Here is a 23,086-nt window from a genome sequence, read left to right as displayed (position 1 = left end):
ACACCCCTCCCCCTCAGAGCAGCAGCCCCCCACCCCTCAGAGCAGCTCCCCGACACCCCTCCCCTCAGAGCAGCTGTGTCCAGCCCCCACCCCTTCCCCTCAGAGCAGCTGTGTCCTGCCCCCCTTCTCCTCACGACAACCCCCCCACCCCTTCCCCTCAGAGCAGCCCCCCCTCGCATTCCCTTGCCATCAGGGCTGCCACCCCACAGTACCCCCCATCTAGCCCCGCCCCCTCGTCTCTGCCCCAGTTCCCGCGCACCGAGCCACCTCCCCCTCGTTCTGAGCCCGAGGCGCCCCGCGAGGAGACGCAGACCAGAGAAAGGCGGAGCCTAGCCGGGCGCGCAGGTGACGTCACCGCGCCGCCCCGCACCGATTGGCGGGGAGCGGACCCGGCGGCCTCCCCACGTGATCCCTCCCTTCCCCCCCGACGGCCCCCTCCCCCATTCTCCCGCCGGCTCCTCCCCCCTCGCTGCAGTCGGAGCCGAAGAGCGCTGCGCACCGCACCGTGTGGGGAGCCGGCGGCGGTGGGCACGGCCCGGCCGGTGAGTGCGGCCTCGGGGAGCCGGGCAGCGGGGCTGGGAGCGGGGCCGGGCGAAGCAGGGGCCGCCCCCGGCCTGAGGGACTCCCCGCGCTGAGGCGGAGGACGGGGGGGCGGTGCTGGGCGGGGGGGGCGGTGCTGGGCCTACCCCGAGGCCTGGCGGCCCCTTCCCGCCCGGCCTGAAGGCGAGCGGGTGCCTGGTCACCCCCGGGCCCGGCCCGGGCCCCCGCTCCGCTCGCCCCATTGTGCTGTGGAGACAAAATGGCGGCGGATGGCGGTTGGGCCGGGAGTAGAAGCGGAGGGGGGGGAGCGGTACCGCGCGGGCGCAGAGGGGGTGCTGCGCGCGCACCTCACTCTCACCCCCCCCCCGCGCGCTGCCCGGCTACGGGGGGGGGGGGTGGTGGGGCGGGATGGCGCGTGCGGGGTCTCGCGGCGGTCGCGGCTCCACGCGCGGCTCGGGGCCGCTTTGTTCTCGCGGCCGCCTTTGCAAATGGCGGCGGCTGCGCGCGTGGGGGGCCCGATCCTTCCCCCCCCTGCGCGGCGCGAGGCCGGGATTCCCGGGGCCGCCCGCTCCCTCTGCATAGGGCGGAGCGCCGCATCCCGGGCCGGCTGCCCCCCAGTGCACCAGTGGGGGCTGGGCGGAGAGCCGCGCTCAGTGCACCCGAGGCCGCATCCTCGCAGTGAGCTGCAGCGCTCTGCCTTCCTCAGGGCGATGAAACACCGCTTCGGGGGAGGGTGAATCAGCCAGGGCACAGGCCCGATGGGGAAACCTCCGGCTGGGTCCCGTTGAGTTCATCCCCCCCACCCGGGAGCCACGGTATAGCTACTTCTCCTCTCTTCCCCTCGCCCCCGATATTTATCCTCCATGGGTTTGGCCAGTCAGTTCTAAATGGACACCCACAACTTCCCTGATAGCTGAAATGTCTCCTTTGTTCTACTGCAGATCAGTTTTCAGAGCTGCTGGATTTCTGTGTAACTCAGAATTCAATTTAAAATACGACTCTCAGTAGGTATGCCATTACCAGTCTGCAAAACCTGGAAATCTGTGCTTTCCATGAACATCCTGCATCTCTTTACATTTGCGCCAGGTTTTGTAAATCTTCCCACAAACAGTCTATTCGGGGACCAAGATTTGACCAACTCAAACATTAGTGTCCTGTCCTGTTACTGAAGAAGGACTTGAAAGTGTAACTGGCTGTAAACAAAAATGAAATGGACTACTCAGTCTTATTCAAATCGAGGAAGTTAAAACAAATGAACTGTATAAATGGAGAAATAGAAACTTATTTTTTTCCTCATCAATCTAAGATATCTCAGAATAGACGGGGTATTTTTATAAAAAAAACAAAATTTTAAATCTTCAGCATTCTAATTACTCTCTTGCATTTCACCCACATGAGCCAGTTTGGGCCATTACTTTGAAATGCAAGAACTCAATGCTTCATAGCATTGGAATAATTAGTTAAATCATGGTTGAAGTGGAAATGATAGCAGGAAATTTTAGCATAGTAAAGAGCATGATGTGATTTCGAAGTGCGTGTTACCTTATTTTAGTCCTTTCCCCACGTTTTATTGAATGTTAACTTTGTGAAGCATTATCGATAGTTCACACACCATACCTAGAATTAATGTTTTTAATCTATTCTGTGGTTACCTTTCCTGCAAGGTCTGAATCCTGTGATGCTGCAGAAGCCATAAGTAGCTCTTATTCTCACATTAAAAAGGAGTTTCTGTGATCTTAAGTGCATAGGTAATATTAGTCTTAGAAAATAGGAAATATCAGTTTAATCTGCTATAGCATTTTCTGAATGTGACAGTTACTTTTTTTTATTGACATGATTCAGAATTTCTCATCTCACTTGGACACCAAACAATAGAGATGTCAATAACAAATATTAATGTTTGGCTGTCAACCCTTATTTGCAAAATGAATATTCAAGGTACAAATGAATTTAACAGTGATTTTTAGTAAATTAAGTAGATATTTGGCTAACAGTTGAGGACATTTTTCAGTAATGGTACAAATACTTTCAGAATACAAGTATTCAGAATCCAAACTCAGGCCTTCGGACAGGGATTAGAGAGGTTAGGATTTGCATGTGTTCCTAACATATGACAAGATGTGTGACTATGTCAGAATACCAGCACACCTCTGTATTACAGGATAAGAATGAATTCTGGAATTGTCTGAGACATCTAGACGTCAGTCCTGCAAACGCAGACACGCATGCTTATCCTTATTATTGCAGGTAGTCTCATTGAAGTTAATGGGACTGCTCATAGTAGGAAAGTTAATCATGTTTGTAAATATTTGCAGAATTGCAGCCCTAGCTGTTTGTTTTAATATGCTTTCATAAGAGGCTGCATGGTGAAAATTCCCCACTTGTTGTCACACAGGATTAATGATAGTGGCTTGTCTTCATTATAGCCTATTATTTTGTGGGGTTAGGGGACTGCCTTTTCCTTCTGTATTGGTGCAGCACCTAGCACAGTGGGGTCCTAGGCACTATGATAATACAGCTAAGAACGTTATAGCAGCACTGCTTTAGTAAAATACGGAGTGCTTCATTGCTAGCATTTTTTTCTTCCTAGCCCCTCACAATAGTTTATATTTATTTAAAATGTGTCAGGATTAATTGTAAATCACTATTGAAAAAGTGATATGGCATCCTGAGTATATTGTCAGTGCTAAGTATTTTTATAGTACTCATCAGGGTGTTTTTGTTTTTACAGTCTCCTAAGATACCTGTCTGCATGAATCCCAGTGTAATTTAATGTAATAAAGGTTAAAACTTAGTCCCCTTTTTGTGAAGATGTATGTTCATTTGCATATAGCTGAAATTTGAGTACATGTATTTGATTCTGATTTGTAAAATACAATTGAGACATGATTGCCATGTAAGTCTGAGATAGGTAGAAAATGTGAGAGACGGTTAATATGGATGCATTTAATCTAGTAAAACTGACTAAATTAAGCAGTTTGACAAAATCTGAATTGAAATTAAGTAGAGCCCAGTAGTGGTGTTGAAGTTAAGGGTCTGCCAGCACTTGTATACAACTATAATTTCTGTTGTAAACCTTTACAAATGTATTCATTAGCTTTGAGGCTTGATAACTTTGCATCACCTTTTTGAGATCATGAAGAATTTCATGTTGGAGATGCCATATGCTTAGAAGTTTTTAGCCAGCACCTAACAGGTAATCTAGTTCCTTGAAGTTATTAGAAAACTAGGAGTTTGGGGGTGGTAAATTGACTTGTAAGGTTTTGCAGAGGGAAATCATGGAGACTTACTAAAGGGTAAATATTTTCAAACTGATTTTGAATTACTGTCTCTAGTCCAAGAAACTGTTGGTTCTTGTCATATTCTTATTTCATAACTTCCTGCATTCTGATTGCTGCTTAAAACTAGAAAGGTAAAGCCAGTTTGGTGCTTGATTGTATTTTGGGCTCCATGCCAAAAGTCACCTGCACATCTTAAAACATTCTTGGAAAGGTGTCACCTTTCACAAAGAGGAGCTATGAATCCTTAGGAGATGAATCTTACTGCCATCTCTCTACTATTAAAGATCAATCCAATGAAGAAACAAAGGGGTAGACGTTTGAGTTGATACAGAGTTTAAAACCCGTTATGGCATAAACTGTTTTAAAGCATTTTTGTTCATTTCTAAAGATGACCTCAGAATGGTGATCAGTAATCCCATGGAGATTCTTGTATAACTGTAGCACAACAGTTATGGGCATTATCAAACACTTGTATTGCTACACAAAAATTAGCTATCTTAGAGTTTAGTTTGCACAAGTGTATCTCCTCATAGGTGGGCCTGGAAGGATTAGATTTTTACCAGTAAACATGGATTTCATTGAACACACAAACTGATGGAAAAATGTTAACATTAAAATTTACACATAGTCAAAGTAAGAAAAATGTTTGAATCATTAGGGTTGGTTATAAGGATATTTACTCTGTATATTTTGACATGTGATGTTGACAATTTGTTTTAACCGTTATAAAGCTTTAATTTTTTGAATCTCAGTGTTTGCTGGCATAAAATAATTGTTTGACCCTCCCCTTAATTTGTGCAACTGGTGAAAATTTAATTTGATAAACATCAAAAAGAGTGCTTAAAAATAGACATCAGTGTTATCCGTCAGAAGTATAAAAACTCGAATTCTGCCAAGCCTACTCATAACACAAACAGGGAAACAAGGAAAACAAAAGTTATGGCAACCAACATAACCATACTTGCTCATATACCATCCTAGTGAAAGGCTGTCCAATTACTTGTAGGCAGTAGGATGAGGAGGTGGTATGGGAAATAGATTATTGCAAGTGATCACTTAGGCCTGTCTGGGATGAATAGGCATTAGAGGATCCTTTCTGCTAGGACACCAGGTTGTTCCTTTCGCCATAAAACTACAGTGGTTAGTTAAAAGTTTGCAGTGATTTTGTTTTTCATGCTCCACTTCGCTAGTGGAGACTAGTTTTGAATTAACTGGGGATTTAGCTTAGTTGCACTTACAAATTCATGTCTTTACAATGTAGAGAGGGGCTTTTGTAGTGGATTTTGCTTGTAAAGAAAATGAGTGAGCTTTTTAGGCAGAGGGAGGCTAAATCACTTGCCCAAGGCCACAGTGGGTACAGTGTAAGAGCTAGGATTAGAAATCAGGCAGTCTTGTTTGCTCAGACCATTGGACTCTTATAGTTAAGTCTTTAGACAATATGAAACCTTACTCCTTTTGTGCTCCTGAATGAAATATAGCATAGGGTTGGCATTATACATTTAGGTCTGTGTAGTTATTTCCCATGTTGCACATCTTTAATGTGCAACGGCTGTATGGTAATGGTTGTCAAACCTTTATTAAATAGATATACTTGATGAACTCTGGAATGTTTTCATCCTTCCGCTCAAAGAAAGAACTTTGTAAGCAATTCATACATGTTAGAATGGTATCTGTATGGCAAACTTGATTTTGATCATTATTCTGCACTTGGGTTATTGTTCAGCTACTATATCAATGCCTGTGGGTATTGGTCTTCAGGGGTAGAATACTTGGTCAGCTATAAACTGTTCCTATGGTCCTAATCTACACAGTTTATATGCCCAATTACTTTGATAACAAATTTGAGTTACATATACACACTTACCAAGTAGACAGATGATTTATCAAGTCCACCTACAAATCATTGGTAATTATTTTTGTTGTTGTGTTTAGATTATAGGAAGCTGTATTGGTGTAGTTCCTTGGAGGAAGAAGCTAGATAAGTACTTTTTGAAAGCTTCGGCAAAGATTCGGAAGCAAAAATGGTAAGACTCTGAAATCTCCAGCTTTCAGAAATAAATATTATCCTTAGTCTATTATTAAATTGCATCAAATTTTGTCTTGTCAGCGACCGATGCGTATTTTTGTGAATGATGACCGCCACGTGATGGCAAAACATTCTGCTGTTTACCCAACTCAGGAAGAGTTGGAGGCAGTTCAGAACATGGTCTCCCATACAGAACGGGCTCTCAAAGCTGTATCTGACTGGATTGATGAACAGGAAAAAGTCAGTGGGGAGCAGCCAGAACCGGAGGCCATGGAAACAGCAGCTGAAGAAGAAAACAAAGAAGGAGGGTAAGGCAGGCACTAGTCGGCTGTTTTACAGGGACTCTCAAGTGCTTTAGTAGTGTTTTTTCTCTAGACTGATAGTAATGTGCTCTTAAGTGCTTGAAAAGACATTAGTTCTCACTTTCCCCCTAATTCTAACATTCCATAGCCAGAGGAAATAAACATAGAATTCAAGTAATTTTTCCTGTATGTCTGTAGTAATATTAACCATATTTTGGATCTAAACCATTACTGCTTTGTCCTGTGAGCTTGGTTAATTATTTAAGTGTCCCTTTAAGTGCACTTCAGGCTTTGACTTTTGTGCTACCATAACTGCATTTACATATCTTTCACAGGGATCAGAAGGCCGCTGAGCATCTGACTAGGACCCTTCGTGGAGTGATGCGTGTTGGGCTTGTAGCAAAAGGCCTGCTACTGAAGGGAGACTTGGATCTTGAGCTAGTTCTCCTGTGCAAAGAGAAACCCACAACTGGTCTCTTGGACAAAGTAGCTGAGAATCTTGGAGTACAGCTTGCTGTGAGTAAAATCCTTTGATTGTGCATGCTTGTCACAGTGAACACACGCGCACGCGCGTGAATGGATTAAAGGGACTAGAAGGTAACTGGGATATTTATTAGCCTTCTTACTAAGACAGAATGGGAAAATGTGGTTAATATCTTTGTGCAGTCTTTACAGAACCACCTTGTAAAGTAGGTGGGTGTCATTTGCCGCAAATGATGATTGTATAATCTCACTTCATAAACTAACTAAACTGAAAAGTAAGTTACAGCATCCGTACAAGGCTTGTTGATGCTACTTAAGGGAAAGGGCAGTGCTGTGCACTTGGGAAGAAATGCATAAATCCAAGAGGAAATTTCTAAATGGTAAAATTATTATATTGTAGACTATTACTGAAGATAAATATGAAATAATCCAGTCTGTGAGCGAAGCTGCAATTATCATTAAGAACACACAGGAGCCTCCATTGACGCTGACCATTCACTTGACATCTCCTGTTGTGAGAGAAGAAATGGAAAAACTGTTAGCTGGAGGTATGGAGGACTGAAAACGGCTAACAGTCAGTCTGGAAACTTACGTTGTCTGTTGCTAATCACTGTTAAAATGTGCTATTCAATTTCAGATTAGGTAGTCCAAGCTGTTTGAGACAAAAATATTTCATGCAGACAAATTCAATTTCCAGATTGTAATAGTTCAAGAAACCATGGATGTGGATAATTAGAAACAGACTCCTAAAATTGAGTAGCACCTTTCAAGTGGTATTTCACTTTACTTACTTGGGTCTTTAGTTCACTAATATGTAATATTGTTTAAATCTTTTTTTATACCTAGCCATGTTAAAGGCCCACACAAATGACATCAAATGTAAGCTTGTACTTTAAAAAAATATTGAAGGCTTCTTGTAAATGACTTTTGCATGTACATGAAATTGGATATGTTATATAAAATGGTTTGTGTTGCAGCAAGAATGATAGGTACACTGTTGGGTCTCTTTGGCTGTTTTATCAGCTAAAGTTCAGAATTCCAGGATGTGATGCAGAGTTTTGGATAAAGTTAGACGCCATCCATGATCTTATTCAAACTTACTCTTTGGAATAAGACTTCAAAAATACCTTCACTTGAAAAATCTCTTACTATGATCAGTTCTGTATCACAAGCATCACACGATTTGACTCATGAACTTGTATGCATAGCAAGTGTTCGAACTAGCCTTATCTAAAACCCTGGTCTTCAGACACTTCAAAATTATTAACACATATCTTCAGTTTTGCTGCAGCACAGACTGGAGAATATTTTTGTGCTCTATTGATTGTCTATGGTTCTGATATCTGACTTCGTCTACCAAGCCTTCTAGTTTGTCAATTTTAGGGACGCTGGACCTTTGACCAACAGGACGCACTCTGTCACGGGCCGGGGCCAGGGCAGTCAAGCCTTGTGGGCGGAGGGGGTTCCCTTGGCTTTAGAAAAGCCTTTACCTCTGCTCTGGATGTAGAGTGAGGGTTAACTTCAAACTTCCCTTTCTGTTAGGCACTGTAACATTCTACTTTCTGAAGCTTTGTTAAAGCAGTATAGGCTTTCTGTCCCCTCCTATGTAGAATTCCTCTTTCCCCTCCTAGTATAGGAGTTAGCCTATTCCCTGTTACATTAATCTCCCCCTCTCTGCAGTGTGAAGTTCCAGTTAAGGGTAGTAAAGTGAAGTGTACTGCAGGCTATCCTTTCAGGTAAAGGGTATAGCTCAAGATCTTTTGGGAGCCTCCGCTGCCCTTTAGGAAGCTGCCTCATCCCCTCTCCACCTGACAGAACCCCCTTGGTCAAACTGTGCCTGTCTTCTTATTCCATCCACGAATAGAAACGCTATCAGTCAACGACACCCCGGACGTTCTGGACAGGCAGAAATGCCTTGCTGCCTTGGCGTCACTCCGACACGCCAAGTGGTTCCAGGTTTGCATTTTGTTCTTATATTTGTCTTTATGTAGCCAGTTAAAGTTTACAAATTATCTAACTTTATATTAAAGTACTTTAACATTGGACAATAGTTGTGCTGAACTTAGCATCTGTCAACCATACGGTTGCTAAAGAAGCACTTAAGCGAATTTAATGTTCAAAGATGAAACTTTTTTAATGAGTAGATGCATAGTTGCTGCTTTGTGTTAAGAGTAATGTTGCTTTTGTACACTGTAATTACTATTGCATTATAAAATTGTAATGTAAATATATATTGTTTACCCTTGACAAAGTAGCACTGCAAAAATTAATATTTGTCTGCACATTAATTGGTTTGGTATTTTTATTGAATATGCCTTTGCTTGATTACTTATTCTAGGCCAGGGCTAATGGTCTGAAATCGTGCGTCATAGTCATCAGGGTGCTGAGAGATCTGTGTACTCGGGTTCCTACTTGGGGACCACTTAGAGGATGGGTAATTCTTACTTTTTTTTTTGGTTACTGTTTTCTGAATTGTTTGGTTTTATTCTTTAAGTCACTGGAGAGAACTGTTCTTCAGTCTGAAATTCCATTTTCACAAATTGCAACTTTCTTTAATTTGAAGAAATTGAAGTATTCTGTTTTTGAAATACACACTTGAAGACTTTCTATATGATATAATCACATACTTTGGATCTGTGGGCTGAAATTAAAGTAACTTCTAAACTTATGGCAGTTACAGTCCTCTGCTTCTTATATCCAATTTGGCGATTATTTTGCTGTTGCTTAGGCATCTGCTGTAAAGTTTCCCTAAAACAGTCGTGTGTGCGCATCTCACTTTTTAAAATCTCAAATGTCTTACAGCCTCTGGAGCTGCTGTGTGAAAAATCAATTGGAACAGCTAATAGACCAATGGGAGCTGGTGAGGCCTTGAGGAGAGTACTTGAATGTCTTGCATCAGGAATTGTTATGCCAGGTTAGATGGTTCTCTGCATATACATTTCAAAGCAAGAAATCACATGGGATGCGATTAAAGTTTGGTGCATTGTAGTATTGTGTAGTAGTTACAAGGACCCCCTCGTTGTCAGGGATGATCTAGGTCAGTGGTTCTCAACCTATTTACCGTTGTGGGTTGCATATGTGGCCCACAATGTGTTATGTGGGCCGCATGCAATACTACCTGTATGGCCCTGAACATGTCACATGGTCCGTAGGTCTGTGCTGATTGGGCTGCAAGTCGGCCTGTGGGCTGCAGGATGAGAACCTCTGGTCTAGGTATACTTGATCCTGCCTCAGCGTGAGGAGAAGGACAAGATGACCTCTCAGCCCCCCAGCCCTACATTTCTATGATTCTGTGTTTGCACAGTTGAGATTTAAAAGTTCATAAAAACGTGTAGTGTATATGGGTATTACAGTACCATGGTTTTATTTAGGGTACATGGACCCATGATGATAAGCCCTGTAGTGTGAAGTACCAGGTTCTACGAGTGTTAAATTGGTTGTCTTACTTTCTAAGTGGTTTTGACCAGCTTCACTTATAATTGTACTTGTAAAATAATCCAGATAAATTTCAAAATGTTGGACATTGATTGGTGTTACACAGATGAGTGTTGAATGATGCCAAGGGAATACTTAGTTTAGTTTTTTTAGAAACACTAGGATAATTCTCTGCATATCTTCCTTGTTTCCTGCCTTCAGATGGTTCTGGTATTTATGATCCTTGTGAAAAAGAAGCCACTGATGCTATTGGGCATCTAGACAGACAACAAAGGGAAGATATCACACAGAGTGCTCAGGTATAGTTTTGCCTACAGATGTTGCAAAAACTTAATGAGTTCAATTTATGTTGAACTTCCATATTGGTTAATGGTAGTTTAGTAACCTCACTGAGGTTGGTTTTAATTTTTTTAATACCTAGTCATGTAAAAAAATGGGTCTCTCACTAAAAAAGAAATTTATAGTTTGATCTACCAGAAGCAAAGTATCAGGTTTTAAGTAGTGACTTACCACTATGGCCCAGGTTTTGGATTGAATTTAGAATTCTAAGGAGCATCCCATTTAAACTGAGGTGTCTTTTTTTTTTGGTGTGTTTTTTTGTTGTTTTTTTTTTGTGTACAGGGGTGGGTAGAAGATTCCTCTTTGAACCTCTGCAGTGAGCAAATATTACTTTAGCGACTTGTGCATCCCATTAACATGTGTTCCATCTTTCTAGCATGCTCTGAGACTTGCTGCTTTTGGCCAGCTTCACAAGGTCTTGGGGATGGATCCCCTACCTTCCAAGATGCCCAAGAAACCAAAGAACGAAAATCCAGTTGACTACACTGGTAGGTATTGTAATAAACGAATACATTCTCAGTGCCCAGTGCTCTTGCTACTCTGTCACTCAGTAATTGATATATTTAGCTGCCTCTTATGGTTTTTACAGTCCAGATTCCCCCCAGTACCACGTATGCCATCACCCCAATGAAGCGCCCTATGGAGGAGGATGGAGAGGAGAAGTCTCCCAGCAAAAAGAAAAAGAAGATTCAGAAAAAAGGTATTGAGTTAACGAGAGGTAGGTAACAAGTTGATGCCTAAGAGCTGTTTTCAGACTAAATGAGGAGCAAACTGCAAAAGAAAGTGTTTCTTGTGGAATGGCTTGTAAATCTGAGTGACCGGATTTTTCTCCTGCTTTTTAAGGCTTTATCAAGTGTAAATGATCCTTTCAAATCTGTACTTCTAAACAAGAAGTCCACAGTGGCAGATTGTAACCTCTTATTGTCTGAACTCAGTTGTCAAGTTTATCTTAAAACAAATGTGCATGTCTGACAAAGAACAAACTGTTTTCTGTTTAGAGGAAAAAACTGAACCTCCCCAGGCTATGAATGCACTGATGAAATTAAATCAGCTAAAACCTGGTCTCCAGTACAAACTTGTGTCTCAGACTGGTCCAGTTCATGCTCCTATCTTTACTATGTCCGTGGAAGTCGATGGCAGCACGTTTGAGGCATCGGGACCTTCCAAAAAGACAGCCAAATTGCATGTGGCAGTAAAGGTAAGAGGTTTGTCTGCATGTAAGCGCTTTTTTTTCCCTTCAAATTCCTTTCTCTAAAAAACATTAGTATCCAGACAGTTATTCCCTTAAACTTGATCTTCTGGAAGATCATGTTAAAAATTGTATGTGAAGCATTGTAGGTCCTTCTACACTGGATACAGTTTTGTGCTGAAGTTAAAACACTGAAATAGTAGTAGCACTTGATGGATTAAGTAAATCGGTAGCCAGAAGACTTGTTGCGAATGTTTAAAGGGCCTGGGGCAATGGTTATAGCGTCCTGGAAGTTCCAGCACCATCAGTGGGGATGGATGAAGCTTGGGCTGATACGACATTTGGAATGAATGGAGGTAGTAATTTCTGGGACAGGGCCAATGGACCCACTTCTACACAGCCTTCTCAGCTGCTTATCTCACAGTAGAGAGCCATGGAGGATATAATATCCACACTTCTCAATGGCCTTTCTCCCTTCCCACACCCCTAGGTGTTGCAAGATATGGGTTTACCCACAGGAGTGGAAGGCAAAGAGTCTGGAAAAGGAGATGAATCGGCAGAGGAAACAGAACAGAAACCAGTAGTTGTTGCTCCTCCTCCTGTAGTGGAAACTATCTCTACACCCAGTGCTGCCTCTCCTCCCTCAGAGCAAACTTCAGAGGTGAGCACAAACTTTTTACATCTTTTGAAACCAAATCTTTCCTCCAACCTTCAGGAGAGCGATGTTGTGACAAGCTGCTCAAATGAGTCTTTCACTCATGAGTCTGAAACTCTCAAGCATTTTTTTAAAAGGAATACTGTCCTCTTGAGTTTCAGTGGAGTTTTGGTTCAGTAGTGTGTCCTGAAACTCCTTAGAATCCATAAAATATTTGAGGATTTTTTTCTTTCCTGTTTTAAAAGGGTATTCTAAGTAAGGAGTAAACTGACTATACATAATGCTGACAAATGCAAAATAAAGCTGATAAAAATCATTAATTTTTCAGTTATAGTAATTATAGGGGTTATAACTGAAATTTTTCTACCTCAAACTTAACTTTCAATGTAATTTTCCCTTTAAGGTTAACATTTTCCTTAATTATAAAAACCTTGAACATATAGTGGATAACTCCAAGTCCAACAGCTCGTTGGACCTTTATTGGCACTTCCAATTTATTTTAGAATGTGAAACAACAGGGACCAATCCTGACGAAGCATGGCAAGAATCCAGTGATGGAACTCAATGAGAAGAGGCGTGGTCTAAAATACGAACTGATTTCAGAAACGGGTGGCAGCCATGACAAGCGCTTTGTCATGGAGGTGAGCTGACTTTTTGTAGTCCTCTGTACATAAGGTTACATTTATAGACATTCTGTGCAGTTTTAACTTCCAGGCCTAGTAAAATTTCATTAGTTCATACTAATTTCTGTCTGATACTGCGTGTGGAAGTAGCAAGCTATGCCATAATTTACCAACATGGCAGTGACAAAAGTGACTTTCTTGTATGGCTATTACTGATTCATAGCATGGTTATTTAATCTGTTTCTAAGGTTGAGGTTGATGGGCAGAAGTTTCAAGGAGCTGGCTCGAACAAAAAAGTGGCGAAAGCCTACGCTGCTTTAGCTGCCCTGGAGAAGCTGTTTCCCGATGCGCCAGCTGCTATTGAGCCCAATAAGAAGAAAAGAGCCCCTGTACCTGCAAGGGGAGGACCTAAGTTTGCAGTAAAGGTAGGTAGACTTGCTGGTGATTAAGTGTCCATGTCTGCTTGTGTCCTAAGCAATACTACTCAACCCCTTGGAGAGGCTGGGGAGGGGTGGTGGTTATCCCAGTTTACCTTCGGAGAAATGGAGATTGATTTACCCCTAGTTTTAGAATTAGGACCAAACACTCAGGTTCGTGGCTTAGTTCTACCCGCATTGAACTTTAGCAACACAAACCAGTTTCATTTTGGACATTTAAATACTGATATAAAAACAGGATTGTGTAACAAGTTGTCTTTTCCACAGCAGCATAATCCAGGTTTTGGAATGGGAGGCCCCATGCACAATGAAGTGCCACCTCCCCCAAATCTGCGTGGACGTGGTAGAGGAGGCAACATCAGAGGCCGTGGTAGAGGCAGAGGTGGATTTGGTGGTGGCAATCATGGTGGCTATATGAATGCTGGTGAGTTACCAGGAATGTTTCACTCTACTAACTTAATGTCTGCTGTCTCATGTTAAAGTGAAGTACCTGTTCACAAATAGATATCTCCAATGGAGTTGATCAGCTTTCTTGCAAGTTCTTACATTACACAAGTTAGATAACTTACACTGTAGCTTCTTGGAAGTGAAGTTTGTTTTAATAGCTTTTCATTCCTTTCATTAACAATAGAAAATGAATATCTTAGAGTAATTGCTTTACTCCATTCTAGGAGCCGGATACGGAAGCTATGGTTATGGAGGAAATTCTGCAACAGCAGGCTATAGTAAGTGTTAATGTTTTAATCTTTGAAACACAGCACCCTACTGGGGTTACTCAAACTCTGGGTTACAACATACAGTGATATACCTGTACCTGAACCATCATAGCATGTTCATTTTTAAAATGAGAAATAATGAAAGGGAGCTGAATCAGATGTTTAAAAATTAAACTCAAATCCAGGTGACTTTAGGTTTCCTCTTCAAATGTGAATATTTTAAATTTCTCTGCTTTAAGCCATGTGAAGCAATCCACCACTCTTGTGAATAAGATTTTCCCGAAAATACACAGCTATTTGTCTTGAGAAGAAACCTTCATTGGGGGGTGACAGGAGCAGAGAAATCTAAAACATGACTTTCAAATGTGGCGCATTTTGCCATCTTCAAAAGAATTCTAATTTTTTTCTCTGCTCTGTCTCCCCCTTTTGTAGGTGACTTTTTCACAGACTGCTACGGCTATCATGATTTTGGGTCTTCCTAGATCATCTAAAAGTATTGCAAAAAAACAGCTTTTTACTCCAATTTTCTCGAACTCCAAAACCCAAAGTGTTCGTGCTGTGTCCCTGTGCTTCACTGGGTTTCTCAACAGTGGCTTTTCACCGCAGCTTGTCTGAAACTATTAGCCTGCAGAACTTAAGGCAGTGGCAGTTTTTATTGTGATTTGCCTTTGAACTTGGTCGTAATTTGATGTACACAACAGGGGGAACTAATTATCCAAGAACGTTTTTGTGCAGTTTGCACAAATTTTAAAGTCAGCTCTGTTCAGCATAAAGGCAAAAAGCCCACCTTTGCTTTTTATGGAAAGCATTACTTTATTTTTAAGAAACAAATACTGAAGTTTTAATCTACCTTTGTCTTAATTTACAGCAGGTTTTGTACAAAATTTAAGCCTTTTAATAAACAACAGTACTTGGGTTGATGCCTTTGACAGTAGGGAAGATACTTTCAATGTTTCTGAATCTAGTAGAGCCCAGCTTTTTAAGCATGCAAAATGGTGACTTGTATGTGGAATCATATGTGCTAAATTAATCTTTACATCCTTTGTAACACACTGGTGGATAAATGCTGGAGGGGTGTGACTTATTGTGGCTGATAGCTAGTATACTGTCAAAGGTATTGTATTGTGCTTCCAATACTGGTACAATAAATATCCAGGCATTAAGGAGTTGATGTAAAAAATGCCAGTTTTGATGACTTCTACAAATGCGTGGGGTCATTAGTTACATAAAATCGGGCTTTTTTTGATCCAAGTATAAAGGGCCTAAAGCACTTCAAAAACTAAAATGTCCAAGGGTTGCAAACCCAGCAGGCTGACTGGCTGCTCAGGCCATCTGATATTCTCTACAGCTTATGCCTCTTGTAAAATACTCATTGCTCTAAAAGCAGAAGTATTTAATAGCCCGGACAATGAAACTTCATAAGATTTTGAAGTCTCAGGGAATCAATTGCCCTTTGAGACTCTGGAATGTTTAATAAAACATCATGTGTTCGGTCCTTTATTCTTGCTATGATACTTATGTTTCAAAATTGTATTTTCTTTGTCACTGTTCTTTTTAGCTGCAAATCCTGCAGCACTGCATTAATTTAATTTGTGAGGCTCAATAACATTTGAGTTAACTCAGTAATTTAAACTGGTGAAAACAGTAACCTGTGAAATATCAGGTTGTTGAAACCTCCTTGGGCAAAATTTTAAATATTCAGTGTGAACACTTTTTAAAACAAAACGCATGTCCTATTTTTTTTAGAAAGTTATTGTTTGAGATAATGTCTTTTTATACAAGGGAATAGATATTGTTCTGAATGAGGTGAAAATGCCATTTTTTTTTAAATGAATACATGTTAAAGTAACTTGTGTGTTGGATATTTTTATTCAGTAGTTTTAACTGAACGGGGGTGGAATTCAGGTGTTGAACAGTGTTAATGCTTGCTTAGTTAAATATGAAGGGTTCATCTAGAAATGACGACTGTCCCAAAAGCTCTCTTAACTTGCTTGGGAAAGGAGTCAACTTCCACCATTTGTTTTCAGCTCAGGTGATGCGAGTTTCTCCCTCACCTCCCATTCGGAAGAAGTTCACTTCTGCGTTCTTTCATATATTCTTTTGCTAGAACTCTGGATCTCTGTTTGTACCAAAGACTGGAGTTTAGTACCAAGCTACACACTACAGGAATATTTTTATTGTGGTATGGCTGTGCCATAACATGTTATAACTTCTCTTGGGTGGAAAGAAATATTAAAGAACCTTGTTTCTGCCCTGTTGAAATGTGGCCTTCTGCCCACAGAAGAAGAAGAAACATGTTTTAACTTAGTGTGAAAAGGGCCTTACCCTAATTTAGAGGTGGGGTGAAGTCAGTTTAAATGGTTACTCTGGGAATATTAGGAGTTTTAAACTAGTATGCAAAATAAAAAAGCTGGATGGTTTCTAGAGCCAGCTCTTCTGTACAAACTGCAGGTTTTGTTGGAGATGAGCTGTGAGTCACATCCCATCATTCAGATGGGCTCTTTAAAGTTTCACAAATGTGGAGCTGTTAAAACAAATCACAAGTTTACTCCTTGACTTTCTAACCTTACAGCCTTCTCTATTTGAGAGGTACTAAGTTCTCAGTACACCCCTCCTTTGTTTCTAACGTAGTTTAAATCAGTAAAGCTCCACCTGTCTCTGAAGCATCACTTAAGCTCCTGGAGCTGTACGTACTCTACTGTGGGCGGTGATGCCGGTTTTTGTCTAGATCCTAATGGCTGTCGTTTCTTGGTAAATAAGAATCATGACCTTTATTAAAAAATCAAACCACAACATACCTCCTCTCGACTTAAGTTATTAAAGTTGGCCAATTACCTAGGGCCTGAACTGAACTAGTCTGTTAAATGTGAACATGTTTAAATTGGGCAGGAAAGTAGTTACCAACAGTGCAAGATCCAGTCTGTTAGTGCCACAGGCCGATCAGAAAATAAGTTTCTAGCTGCCAAAAGACTGAGTACAACGTTATTCCAGTTACTCCTTTTGGGGATCCTAAGCCCTAACACAGGATTCTGGTAACCTCCTGAGTTCATGCTGGTGCCAGAATTTGATGGAGTGAGCACTTTGGTACAATTGAATAAGCTTTCTATAAGGCATCTTTAATTTTAGTCAAATTATTGCTATTCAAACAGCACTTCATGTGGAAAGGGCTCTTTATTTTAGAGTGATCTGCATGGGTGTTGGCTCCAAGTCCTTGTCACTGGAGTAAGATTCTTCCTGATTGTCATTCCTTTTCTGTGGAGAATGAGCTTCAATTCTCATTGGTGGCTAGCTTGTCTCCAGTGTAATTTGAGGACTAGACCAACTAACTTTGTAGAACATGATATTGTAACATGCATTGGAAAAACCACTAGTCATCTTGAACTTAATTCTAGAATTTGGTATTGATACTTAAAGTTTTACACACTTAATTCCTATGACTTGGAGAGTTGTTAAATGAGCAGTGAGAGTAACTGGAAGATCCTGTGTCAATGTGTATAGTGATTCCTTATCTACTTAAATGAACAAAATGTTACACCGGTTGGCCTTGTCTGGAATTACTTAAATCTTTATTCATGTGTTGGTCAAAATAGTCCTAGATTCGAAACTGCTGCTTATATAACGGCAAAGCATCGTGGTGTGATATAAGGCACACAAGCATTTACATTTAATAAGGTATTTTAAAACACAGGGGTGGAGTGACTTTCCTCAAGCCTATCGGAAACACCATTTGACTTCCTCTTCCTTTGTTCAGGCCAGTTTTATAGCAATGGTGGTCACTCCGGCAACACGGGAAGTGGTGGTGGTGGTGGCGGCGGCGGGGGCTCCTCTGGCTATGGATCCTACTACCAAGGTGGTGACAACTACAGCTCCCCAGTTCCACCCAAACATGCTGGAAAGAAGCAGCAGCATGGAGGGCAGCAAAAACCGTCCTATGGGTCAGGGTATCAATCCCACCAAGGCCAGCAACAGCAGTCATACAACCAAAACCAGTACAGCAGTTACGGCCCTCCACAAGGCAAACAGAAAGGGTATAATCACGGACAAGGCAACTACTCGTCTTACTCTAACTCCTACAACTCCTCCGGCGGAGGATCAGACTACAACTACGAGAGCAAATTCAGTGAGTGGGGGATTTTCTCTGCTTGGAAGTGTGGTGTGGCCCTCCTGCCCCACAGTGTCACTGCAGCGGGGGGTTCCATGGAGTCTCGCACTCCCAAGCAGCCAGGTTGACTGAACTTTGGACTTGGCAGTCTGCAGCTCAGTACTCCAAGGGGCTGAAATTTAAAAATGGAATGACATGTTTTATAAGGAGCTCATTTACATTTTAGTGAGCTTCAGGAGTTGTGATGGGGGGGGGAGGGATAGCTCAGTGGTTTGAGCATTAGCCTGCTAAACCCAGGGTTGTGAGTTCAATCCTTGAGGGGGCCATTTGGGGATTGGTCCTGCTTTGAGCAGGGGGTTGGACTAGATGATCTCCTGAGGTCCCTTCCAACCCTAATAATCTATGTTACGTCAATGCCATATTGGCATGCAAGTCCATTATGGGTGTGTTGCTCTGCTGAAACTTCCTTTATTGGTTAAGGAGCAGTGTCATGGAATCAGGGACCTGAAGATTCCTTCTAATCCTGTTCAAGGCCCGTAAACACTTCTGTCCAGAAATACTGTTTCTTCATGGTATACAGCCCAAATGAAAGATAGCTAGTGAGACTGACTAGCCCTCGATCACATGTCTGGTCTGAGATGTAGGGAATTACAAAGTCTCTAAATGCAGGCCCATCCTGTGTAGCTGGCCTGTCTGTTCCCTGGTGATTCTGGGCAGAAAATCTGTGGGTTTACAAAAATATATCCTCCTATTTTGTGTAGTTTAGATACAGTGTTTAGTGTTCAACTGGAAAGAAGCAGGAGTCCCAGTGAATGTAAATCTGTTATAAAATGGCACCCTGTGCACTTCATTCCAGAGTGAGATGTTATCCATATTCAGGATCTGAACCTGCTAGAATAATGTAGGTAGGTAGTGAAGTTAAACTGATCCTGTTACACTTAGGGCTGGTCTACACTGGAAACTTACGTCAGCATAGCTACATCTCTCAGTTGTGTGACAAGCTACACCCCTGAGGAAAGCTAAGCTGACCTAACCCCTCGTATAGACAGTGCTAGGTCCATGGAAGAATTCTACTGCCTTTCTGGGAGGTGGGTTAACTACAGCAATGGGAGAACCCCTCCTATCGCTGTTGTGAGTGTCTACACTGAAGAGATTCAGTAGTGCAGGTGCAGCTGTGCCACTGTAGCGTTTTCAGTGGAGACATAGCCTTAGTTGTTTGCTGCCAAATGTAGCAGATACCAGATTGGCCTGTTAGACTGATCCCTCTTCCATTCCAATGCTACTTCCCATGGTCAGTCAGAGCTGTACCAAGGAGAGACTATAGTCTGTTATAGGGTAACTTCTTCTCCACAGCCTGTACAATTGTGCCGTCTCTTTATGGATATTGTCTGCTACATTACTGCTAATGTGATCAGTTGGGCATTTAGTCTTTCAAATGTTTATTCTTCTAAAGCTATTACAGTTCTGCTCTTTCCATCACAAATCAAACTGCTTCAGGGGACTTATGCCAAAAGCCAGCCTGCTTGTTTACATCCAACACTCATGTAGTTTTTGGCTAGGCAAGGCTAACAGGCTACCCATGTGACTCAGCCAAAAAATTACCCAAGTGCCCACTCTCCACAAAAGGGATCTTTTTACTTGCATGAGCTGTTCTTCCAACTGTAGGCCAGACCTACACAATTGTACAGGCTGTGCAGAAGTTACCCTGTTACAGACGATAGTCTCTCCTTGGTACAACTTTGACTGATCAAGCTTCTGCTGCTCTGGCAGCTAGGCCAGTGGCGCTTTTACCAGCCAAAGGCTGCAGGGGAAAGATCTTCTCTAATTGAACACTTGGCCGTAACCCTTACCTTGATGAGTCATAAACTCCTTGGCAGTTTCTATTACTAGCTCAGTTCTATGTTGATAGTCTGGGTATTTTTAAGGTGTCCTGGTCTAAGAGCAGAGTTGCAGACCTCATTGTCAGGCTTGCTTAGCATGTGTTCTCGATTGCAGATTACGGTGGCGGCAGTGGCCGTGGTGGTGGAGGAAATAACTATGGGTCAGGAGGTGCCTCATACAATACTGGTTCACACAGCGGCTATGGGGGAGGATCTGGGGGAGGAGGGTCGTCTTACCAAGGTAAGCAAGGTCAGTACACAACCCTCTTCGACTCTCCTTTGTTAAATGTTTTGTGTGGTGCGAAGACCGCTCTTCTGTTTTCTGTGTGCACTCTGCGGGATGGCAGCCCAGACTGGATAAGTAACAACAATTCTTGTTGCGTACGGTTGTGTTAAAATAGCTCTTGTCTCACCACATGGTTTAGATGGACTCCTCTCTCCGTTGCAGGTGGATATTCTTCTCAGACTAACTACAGCTCTCCCGGTTCAGGCCAGAATTACAGCGGTCCCCCCAGTTCCTACCAAGCTTCCCAAGGCGGCTACGGCAGAAACGATCACAGCATGAATTATCAGTACAGATAAACCGACCCTTTCTCCATGGGTGTGAAGTTTTGTTACCTTCTGCACTTGCGCACCCTTTGAATATTCAGTTTTATTGCATCACAGTAAACATGTAAACCCCCGTTTCCATGTTGCAGTGCTCTTTGTGATACCCGTCACTAATGGTTGAGTACCTGTAATTCCAGACTTAGCTGTATTTTGGACATCTATGTATTTAATGGTTTGTTAGTTGCCATTACAACTTTGTCTAAATAGAATTTTTGAGTTAATAAAATTTCAGTATCCCTTTTCTATTTAAAATGGTCATTCAAGTGTTAACCCAGGATGGCTTTAAATAGATAAGGGATATGCCATCTGTTAATGCTTTTGTGAAGTGAGTTAAACAAGCTTTCTGTATTTTAATGCTTTAGTGTTTCAGTTTTATAAGTGAAGATTTTATTTTAAAAACCAGTGGGAAAGAGAGTGGGTTTTGTATGTCTGGATCATTCAGGCAGTACATCTGGATTAAGCTGAATGTAGACAAATAAACACAAACTCTTGATGTCTTTGTCTCCAACTGTGAAGTTTTGCCTTGCATACAAATGTCAGCTAGAATGTTTGTCTGTAGCAGAATAACTTTTCTTCCTCCTTTAATAGACACAGTGGCACAAATAGTGAAAAACGGCCAGAAAAGCATTTTGCAGAAATATATCCAGCAGCCCCAGAGGTTTGCAGATGAGAAACCTGAGTTCAGTAGCTGTTTCTATCTATATAGAAAGCAAAACTCAAAGTTCGTTCTGCTGGACGTGCTGCCCTAGGTACCCAGGGACTGAAAGAGGTGAGAGATCAAAGGAAATCAGACCCTGAAGGACTTTTACATAAGAGATCAGCAGTTCTTCTCCACCTGGTTATGGAGACCGTGGACACCTAAGAGCACCAGGCTGTCGCAAACACTGACTCTTGCCAGAATTAAAAAACTGGCCTAGGTCATCTGGCCCATGGAAGATGGAGTGGAAGCTGAGAGCCCTGTCTCAAGCAGGCATGTCTGAAATGCCTTAGTTGAGCACTAGGTGGCGCGGCTGTCTGCCGGGGAACGGGAAGACTGAAGGCTTCGCCTGTGTTCAGAAATCGGGTTTGAGCCGACTCCCACCTGTCAGTTTTCATTCTCCCCTCCACCCCCAGCGACCTCTGTTCACGCTCCCTGTCCAGAAGCAGCAGGGCCATGCCGACTCAGCCAGCTTTGACCTCTTCTGGCAGTCGGGCTTGGTCTGTACTGTTAGCAAGACACTTGCAATAGCTCGGTTGGGATGACGCAGAAATCAGTTTCTCTGAGAGATTCCTCACCCCCAAAAGTGCATCAGTCACTAAGCTAAGGTGCTGGGAAGGATGGCAGCCTCTGCTGCCTGCCATGCCCATCGATTTCAGTCCTCAGTGGCTGGCAAGCTTACCCAGCTGTAGTCATCCCATTTGACAGCAGCGGGTTGTAACACGTGAGCCAGTGGGTCAAGCAGCTTGGGGACGGCTGAACTTTTCTGCCTTGACTCATCCTTTGCGCAAGCGGCGCTGAGGCAGGCAGCAAACCAGCCACAGTGACTGATGTCCCTCTGGCCTGTCAGGCGCCAGCCGTGCAGCTTTGCGCAGCGACCCGTCTAGTGAGGCCAGGGCGTCTGATGTCGCAGGTGGAGGCAGTGAGGGAGCCGGGCTGCTGGGCAGTGGTGGGGAATGGGCCGGAGTGTAGCATCAGCAGTTCAGTGCCAGATGGGTGGGCAGGTTAACAGGGGGCAGTGCACTCCCCCCTCTGTGGAAAGAAAACTGCCCTGTTGCTGTGGAGCTGAGGCTTTCCAGCTTGGTTCTGCTCCAGCCTACCTGTACAGCTGCCCTCCTTTGCTTCTACGGGCCCAAGTGTCCCGGGCTCGTTACCCACGCCAGTGCACGGCTAATAACCCCTTCCTGGGGCGGATCTGAAACCTGCTTCTGCCCGAATTGCCATGGGAAAGATTCCATAAATGGCTATTAGCCAGGATGGGTAAGAATGGTGTCCCTAGCCTCTGTTCGTCAGGATGGAGATGGATGGCAGGAGAGAGATCACTTGATCATTGCCTGTTAGGTTCACTCCCTCTGGGGCACCTGGCATTGGCCACTGTCGGTAGACAGGACAGTGGGCTGGATGGACCTTTGGTCTGACCCAGTACGGCCTTATGTTCTTATGTTCCCAGGAGCGCTCCTTGCTGCTGATTTAGATAGTCTTTGAGTCTGAGCCAGAACCTGCTTAGAAGAGCCAATCAGCGCTGGCCCCCTCGCTTTGTGCCCCACCTGCCAAGGGAAGGGCAAGGCTTCATGGGCACTCATGCCAACTCGGCCAGCAGGGTGCCAGTGGGCACCCTGCTCTCTTGCCAGGTGCAGCAGGAAAAGGAACCCTAGGGTGCTGCATCTGAGTGTGGGGGAGATGGGAATGCAGCACCCACCTTGCTGATAGAACACTCAGGCCAGGCTAGAAATCAAAGGGAAGCTGGTGTGAGCTTTCATGGAAGTGAATCC

The 23,086-nt window shown here is 43.0% G+C and overlaps 1 protein-coding gene across 14 annotated transcripts; it reads left to right on the top strand.

The window, feature by feature from the left end:
* The first annotated feature begins 403 nt into the window (after nt 1-403).
* Nucleotides 404-21,112, top strand: ILF3 (interleukin enhancer binding factor 3). 14 transcript variants are annotated; one of them, XM_039514048.1, is made up of 21 exons: nt 469-542; nt 1,482-1,548; nt 5,754-5,845; nt 5,929-6,155; nt 6,485-6,665; nt 7,033-7,180; nt 8,497-8,588; nt 8,971-9,066; nt 9,435-9,546; nt 10,269-10,366; nt 10,783-10,894; nt 10,996-11,124; nt 11,405-11,604; nt 12,086-12,256; nt 12,754-12,891; nt 13,122-13,298; nt 13,578-13,734; nt 13,982-14,035; nt 17,778-18,146; nt 20,124-20,258; nt 20,457-21,110. In XM_039514048.1, exons 3-21 carry the CDS (start codon nt 5,843-5,845, stop codon nt 20,588-20,590), a joined length of 2,733 nt encoding a protein of 910 aa, XP_039369982.1. In that variant the 5' UTR covers nt 469-542; nt 1,482-1,548; nt 5,754-5,842; the 3' UTR covers nt 20,591-21,110. The 14 variants fall into 14 exon arrangements, with proteins under 14 accessions (XP_039369990.1, XP_039369985.1, XP_039369989.1 ...); XM_039514056.1 differs by lacking the exon at nt 1,482-1,548 and having other exon boundaries at nt 404-542; nt 10,996-11,106; nt 12,769-12,891; nt 20,124-20,249; nt 20,457-21,112; XM_039514051.1 differs by lacking the exon at nt 1,482-1,548 and having other exon boundaries at nt 404-542; nt 12,769-12,891; nt 20,457-21,112.
* The last annotated feature ends 1,974 nt before the right edge of the window (nt 21,113-23,086 follow it).

The sequence above is a fragment of the Mauremys reevesii genome, linkage group 25 (assembly GCF_016161935.1).
Source record: "Mauremys reevesii isolate NIE-2019 linkage group 25, ASM1616193v1, whole genome shotgun sequence".
Classification (NCBI taxonomy): Eukaryota; Metazoa; Chordata; order Testudines; family Geoemydidae; genus Mauremys; species Mauremys reevesii.
The sequence above is the reverse complement of the archived record's forward strand: the minus strand, read 5'-3'. Positions and strand labels throughout refer to the sequence as shown.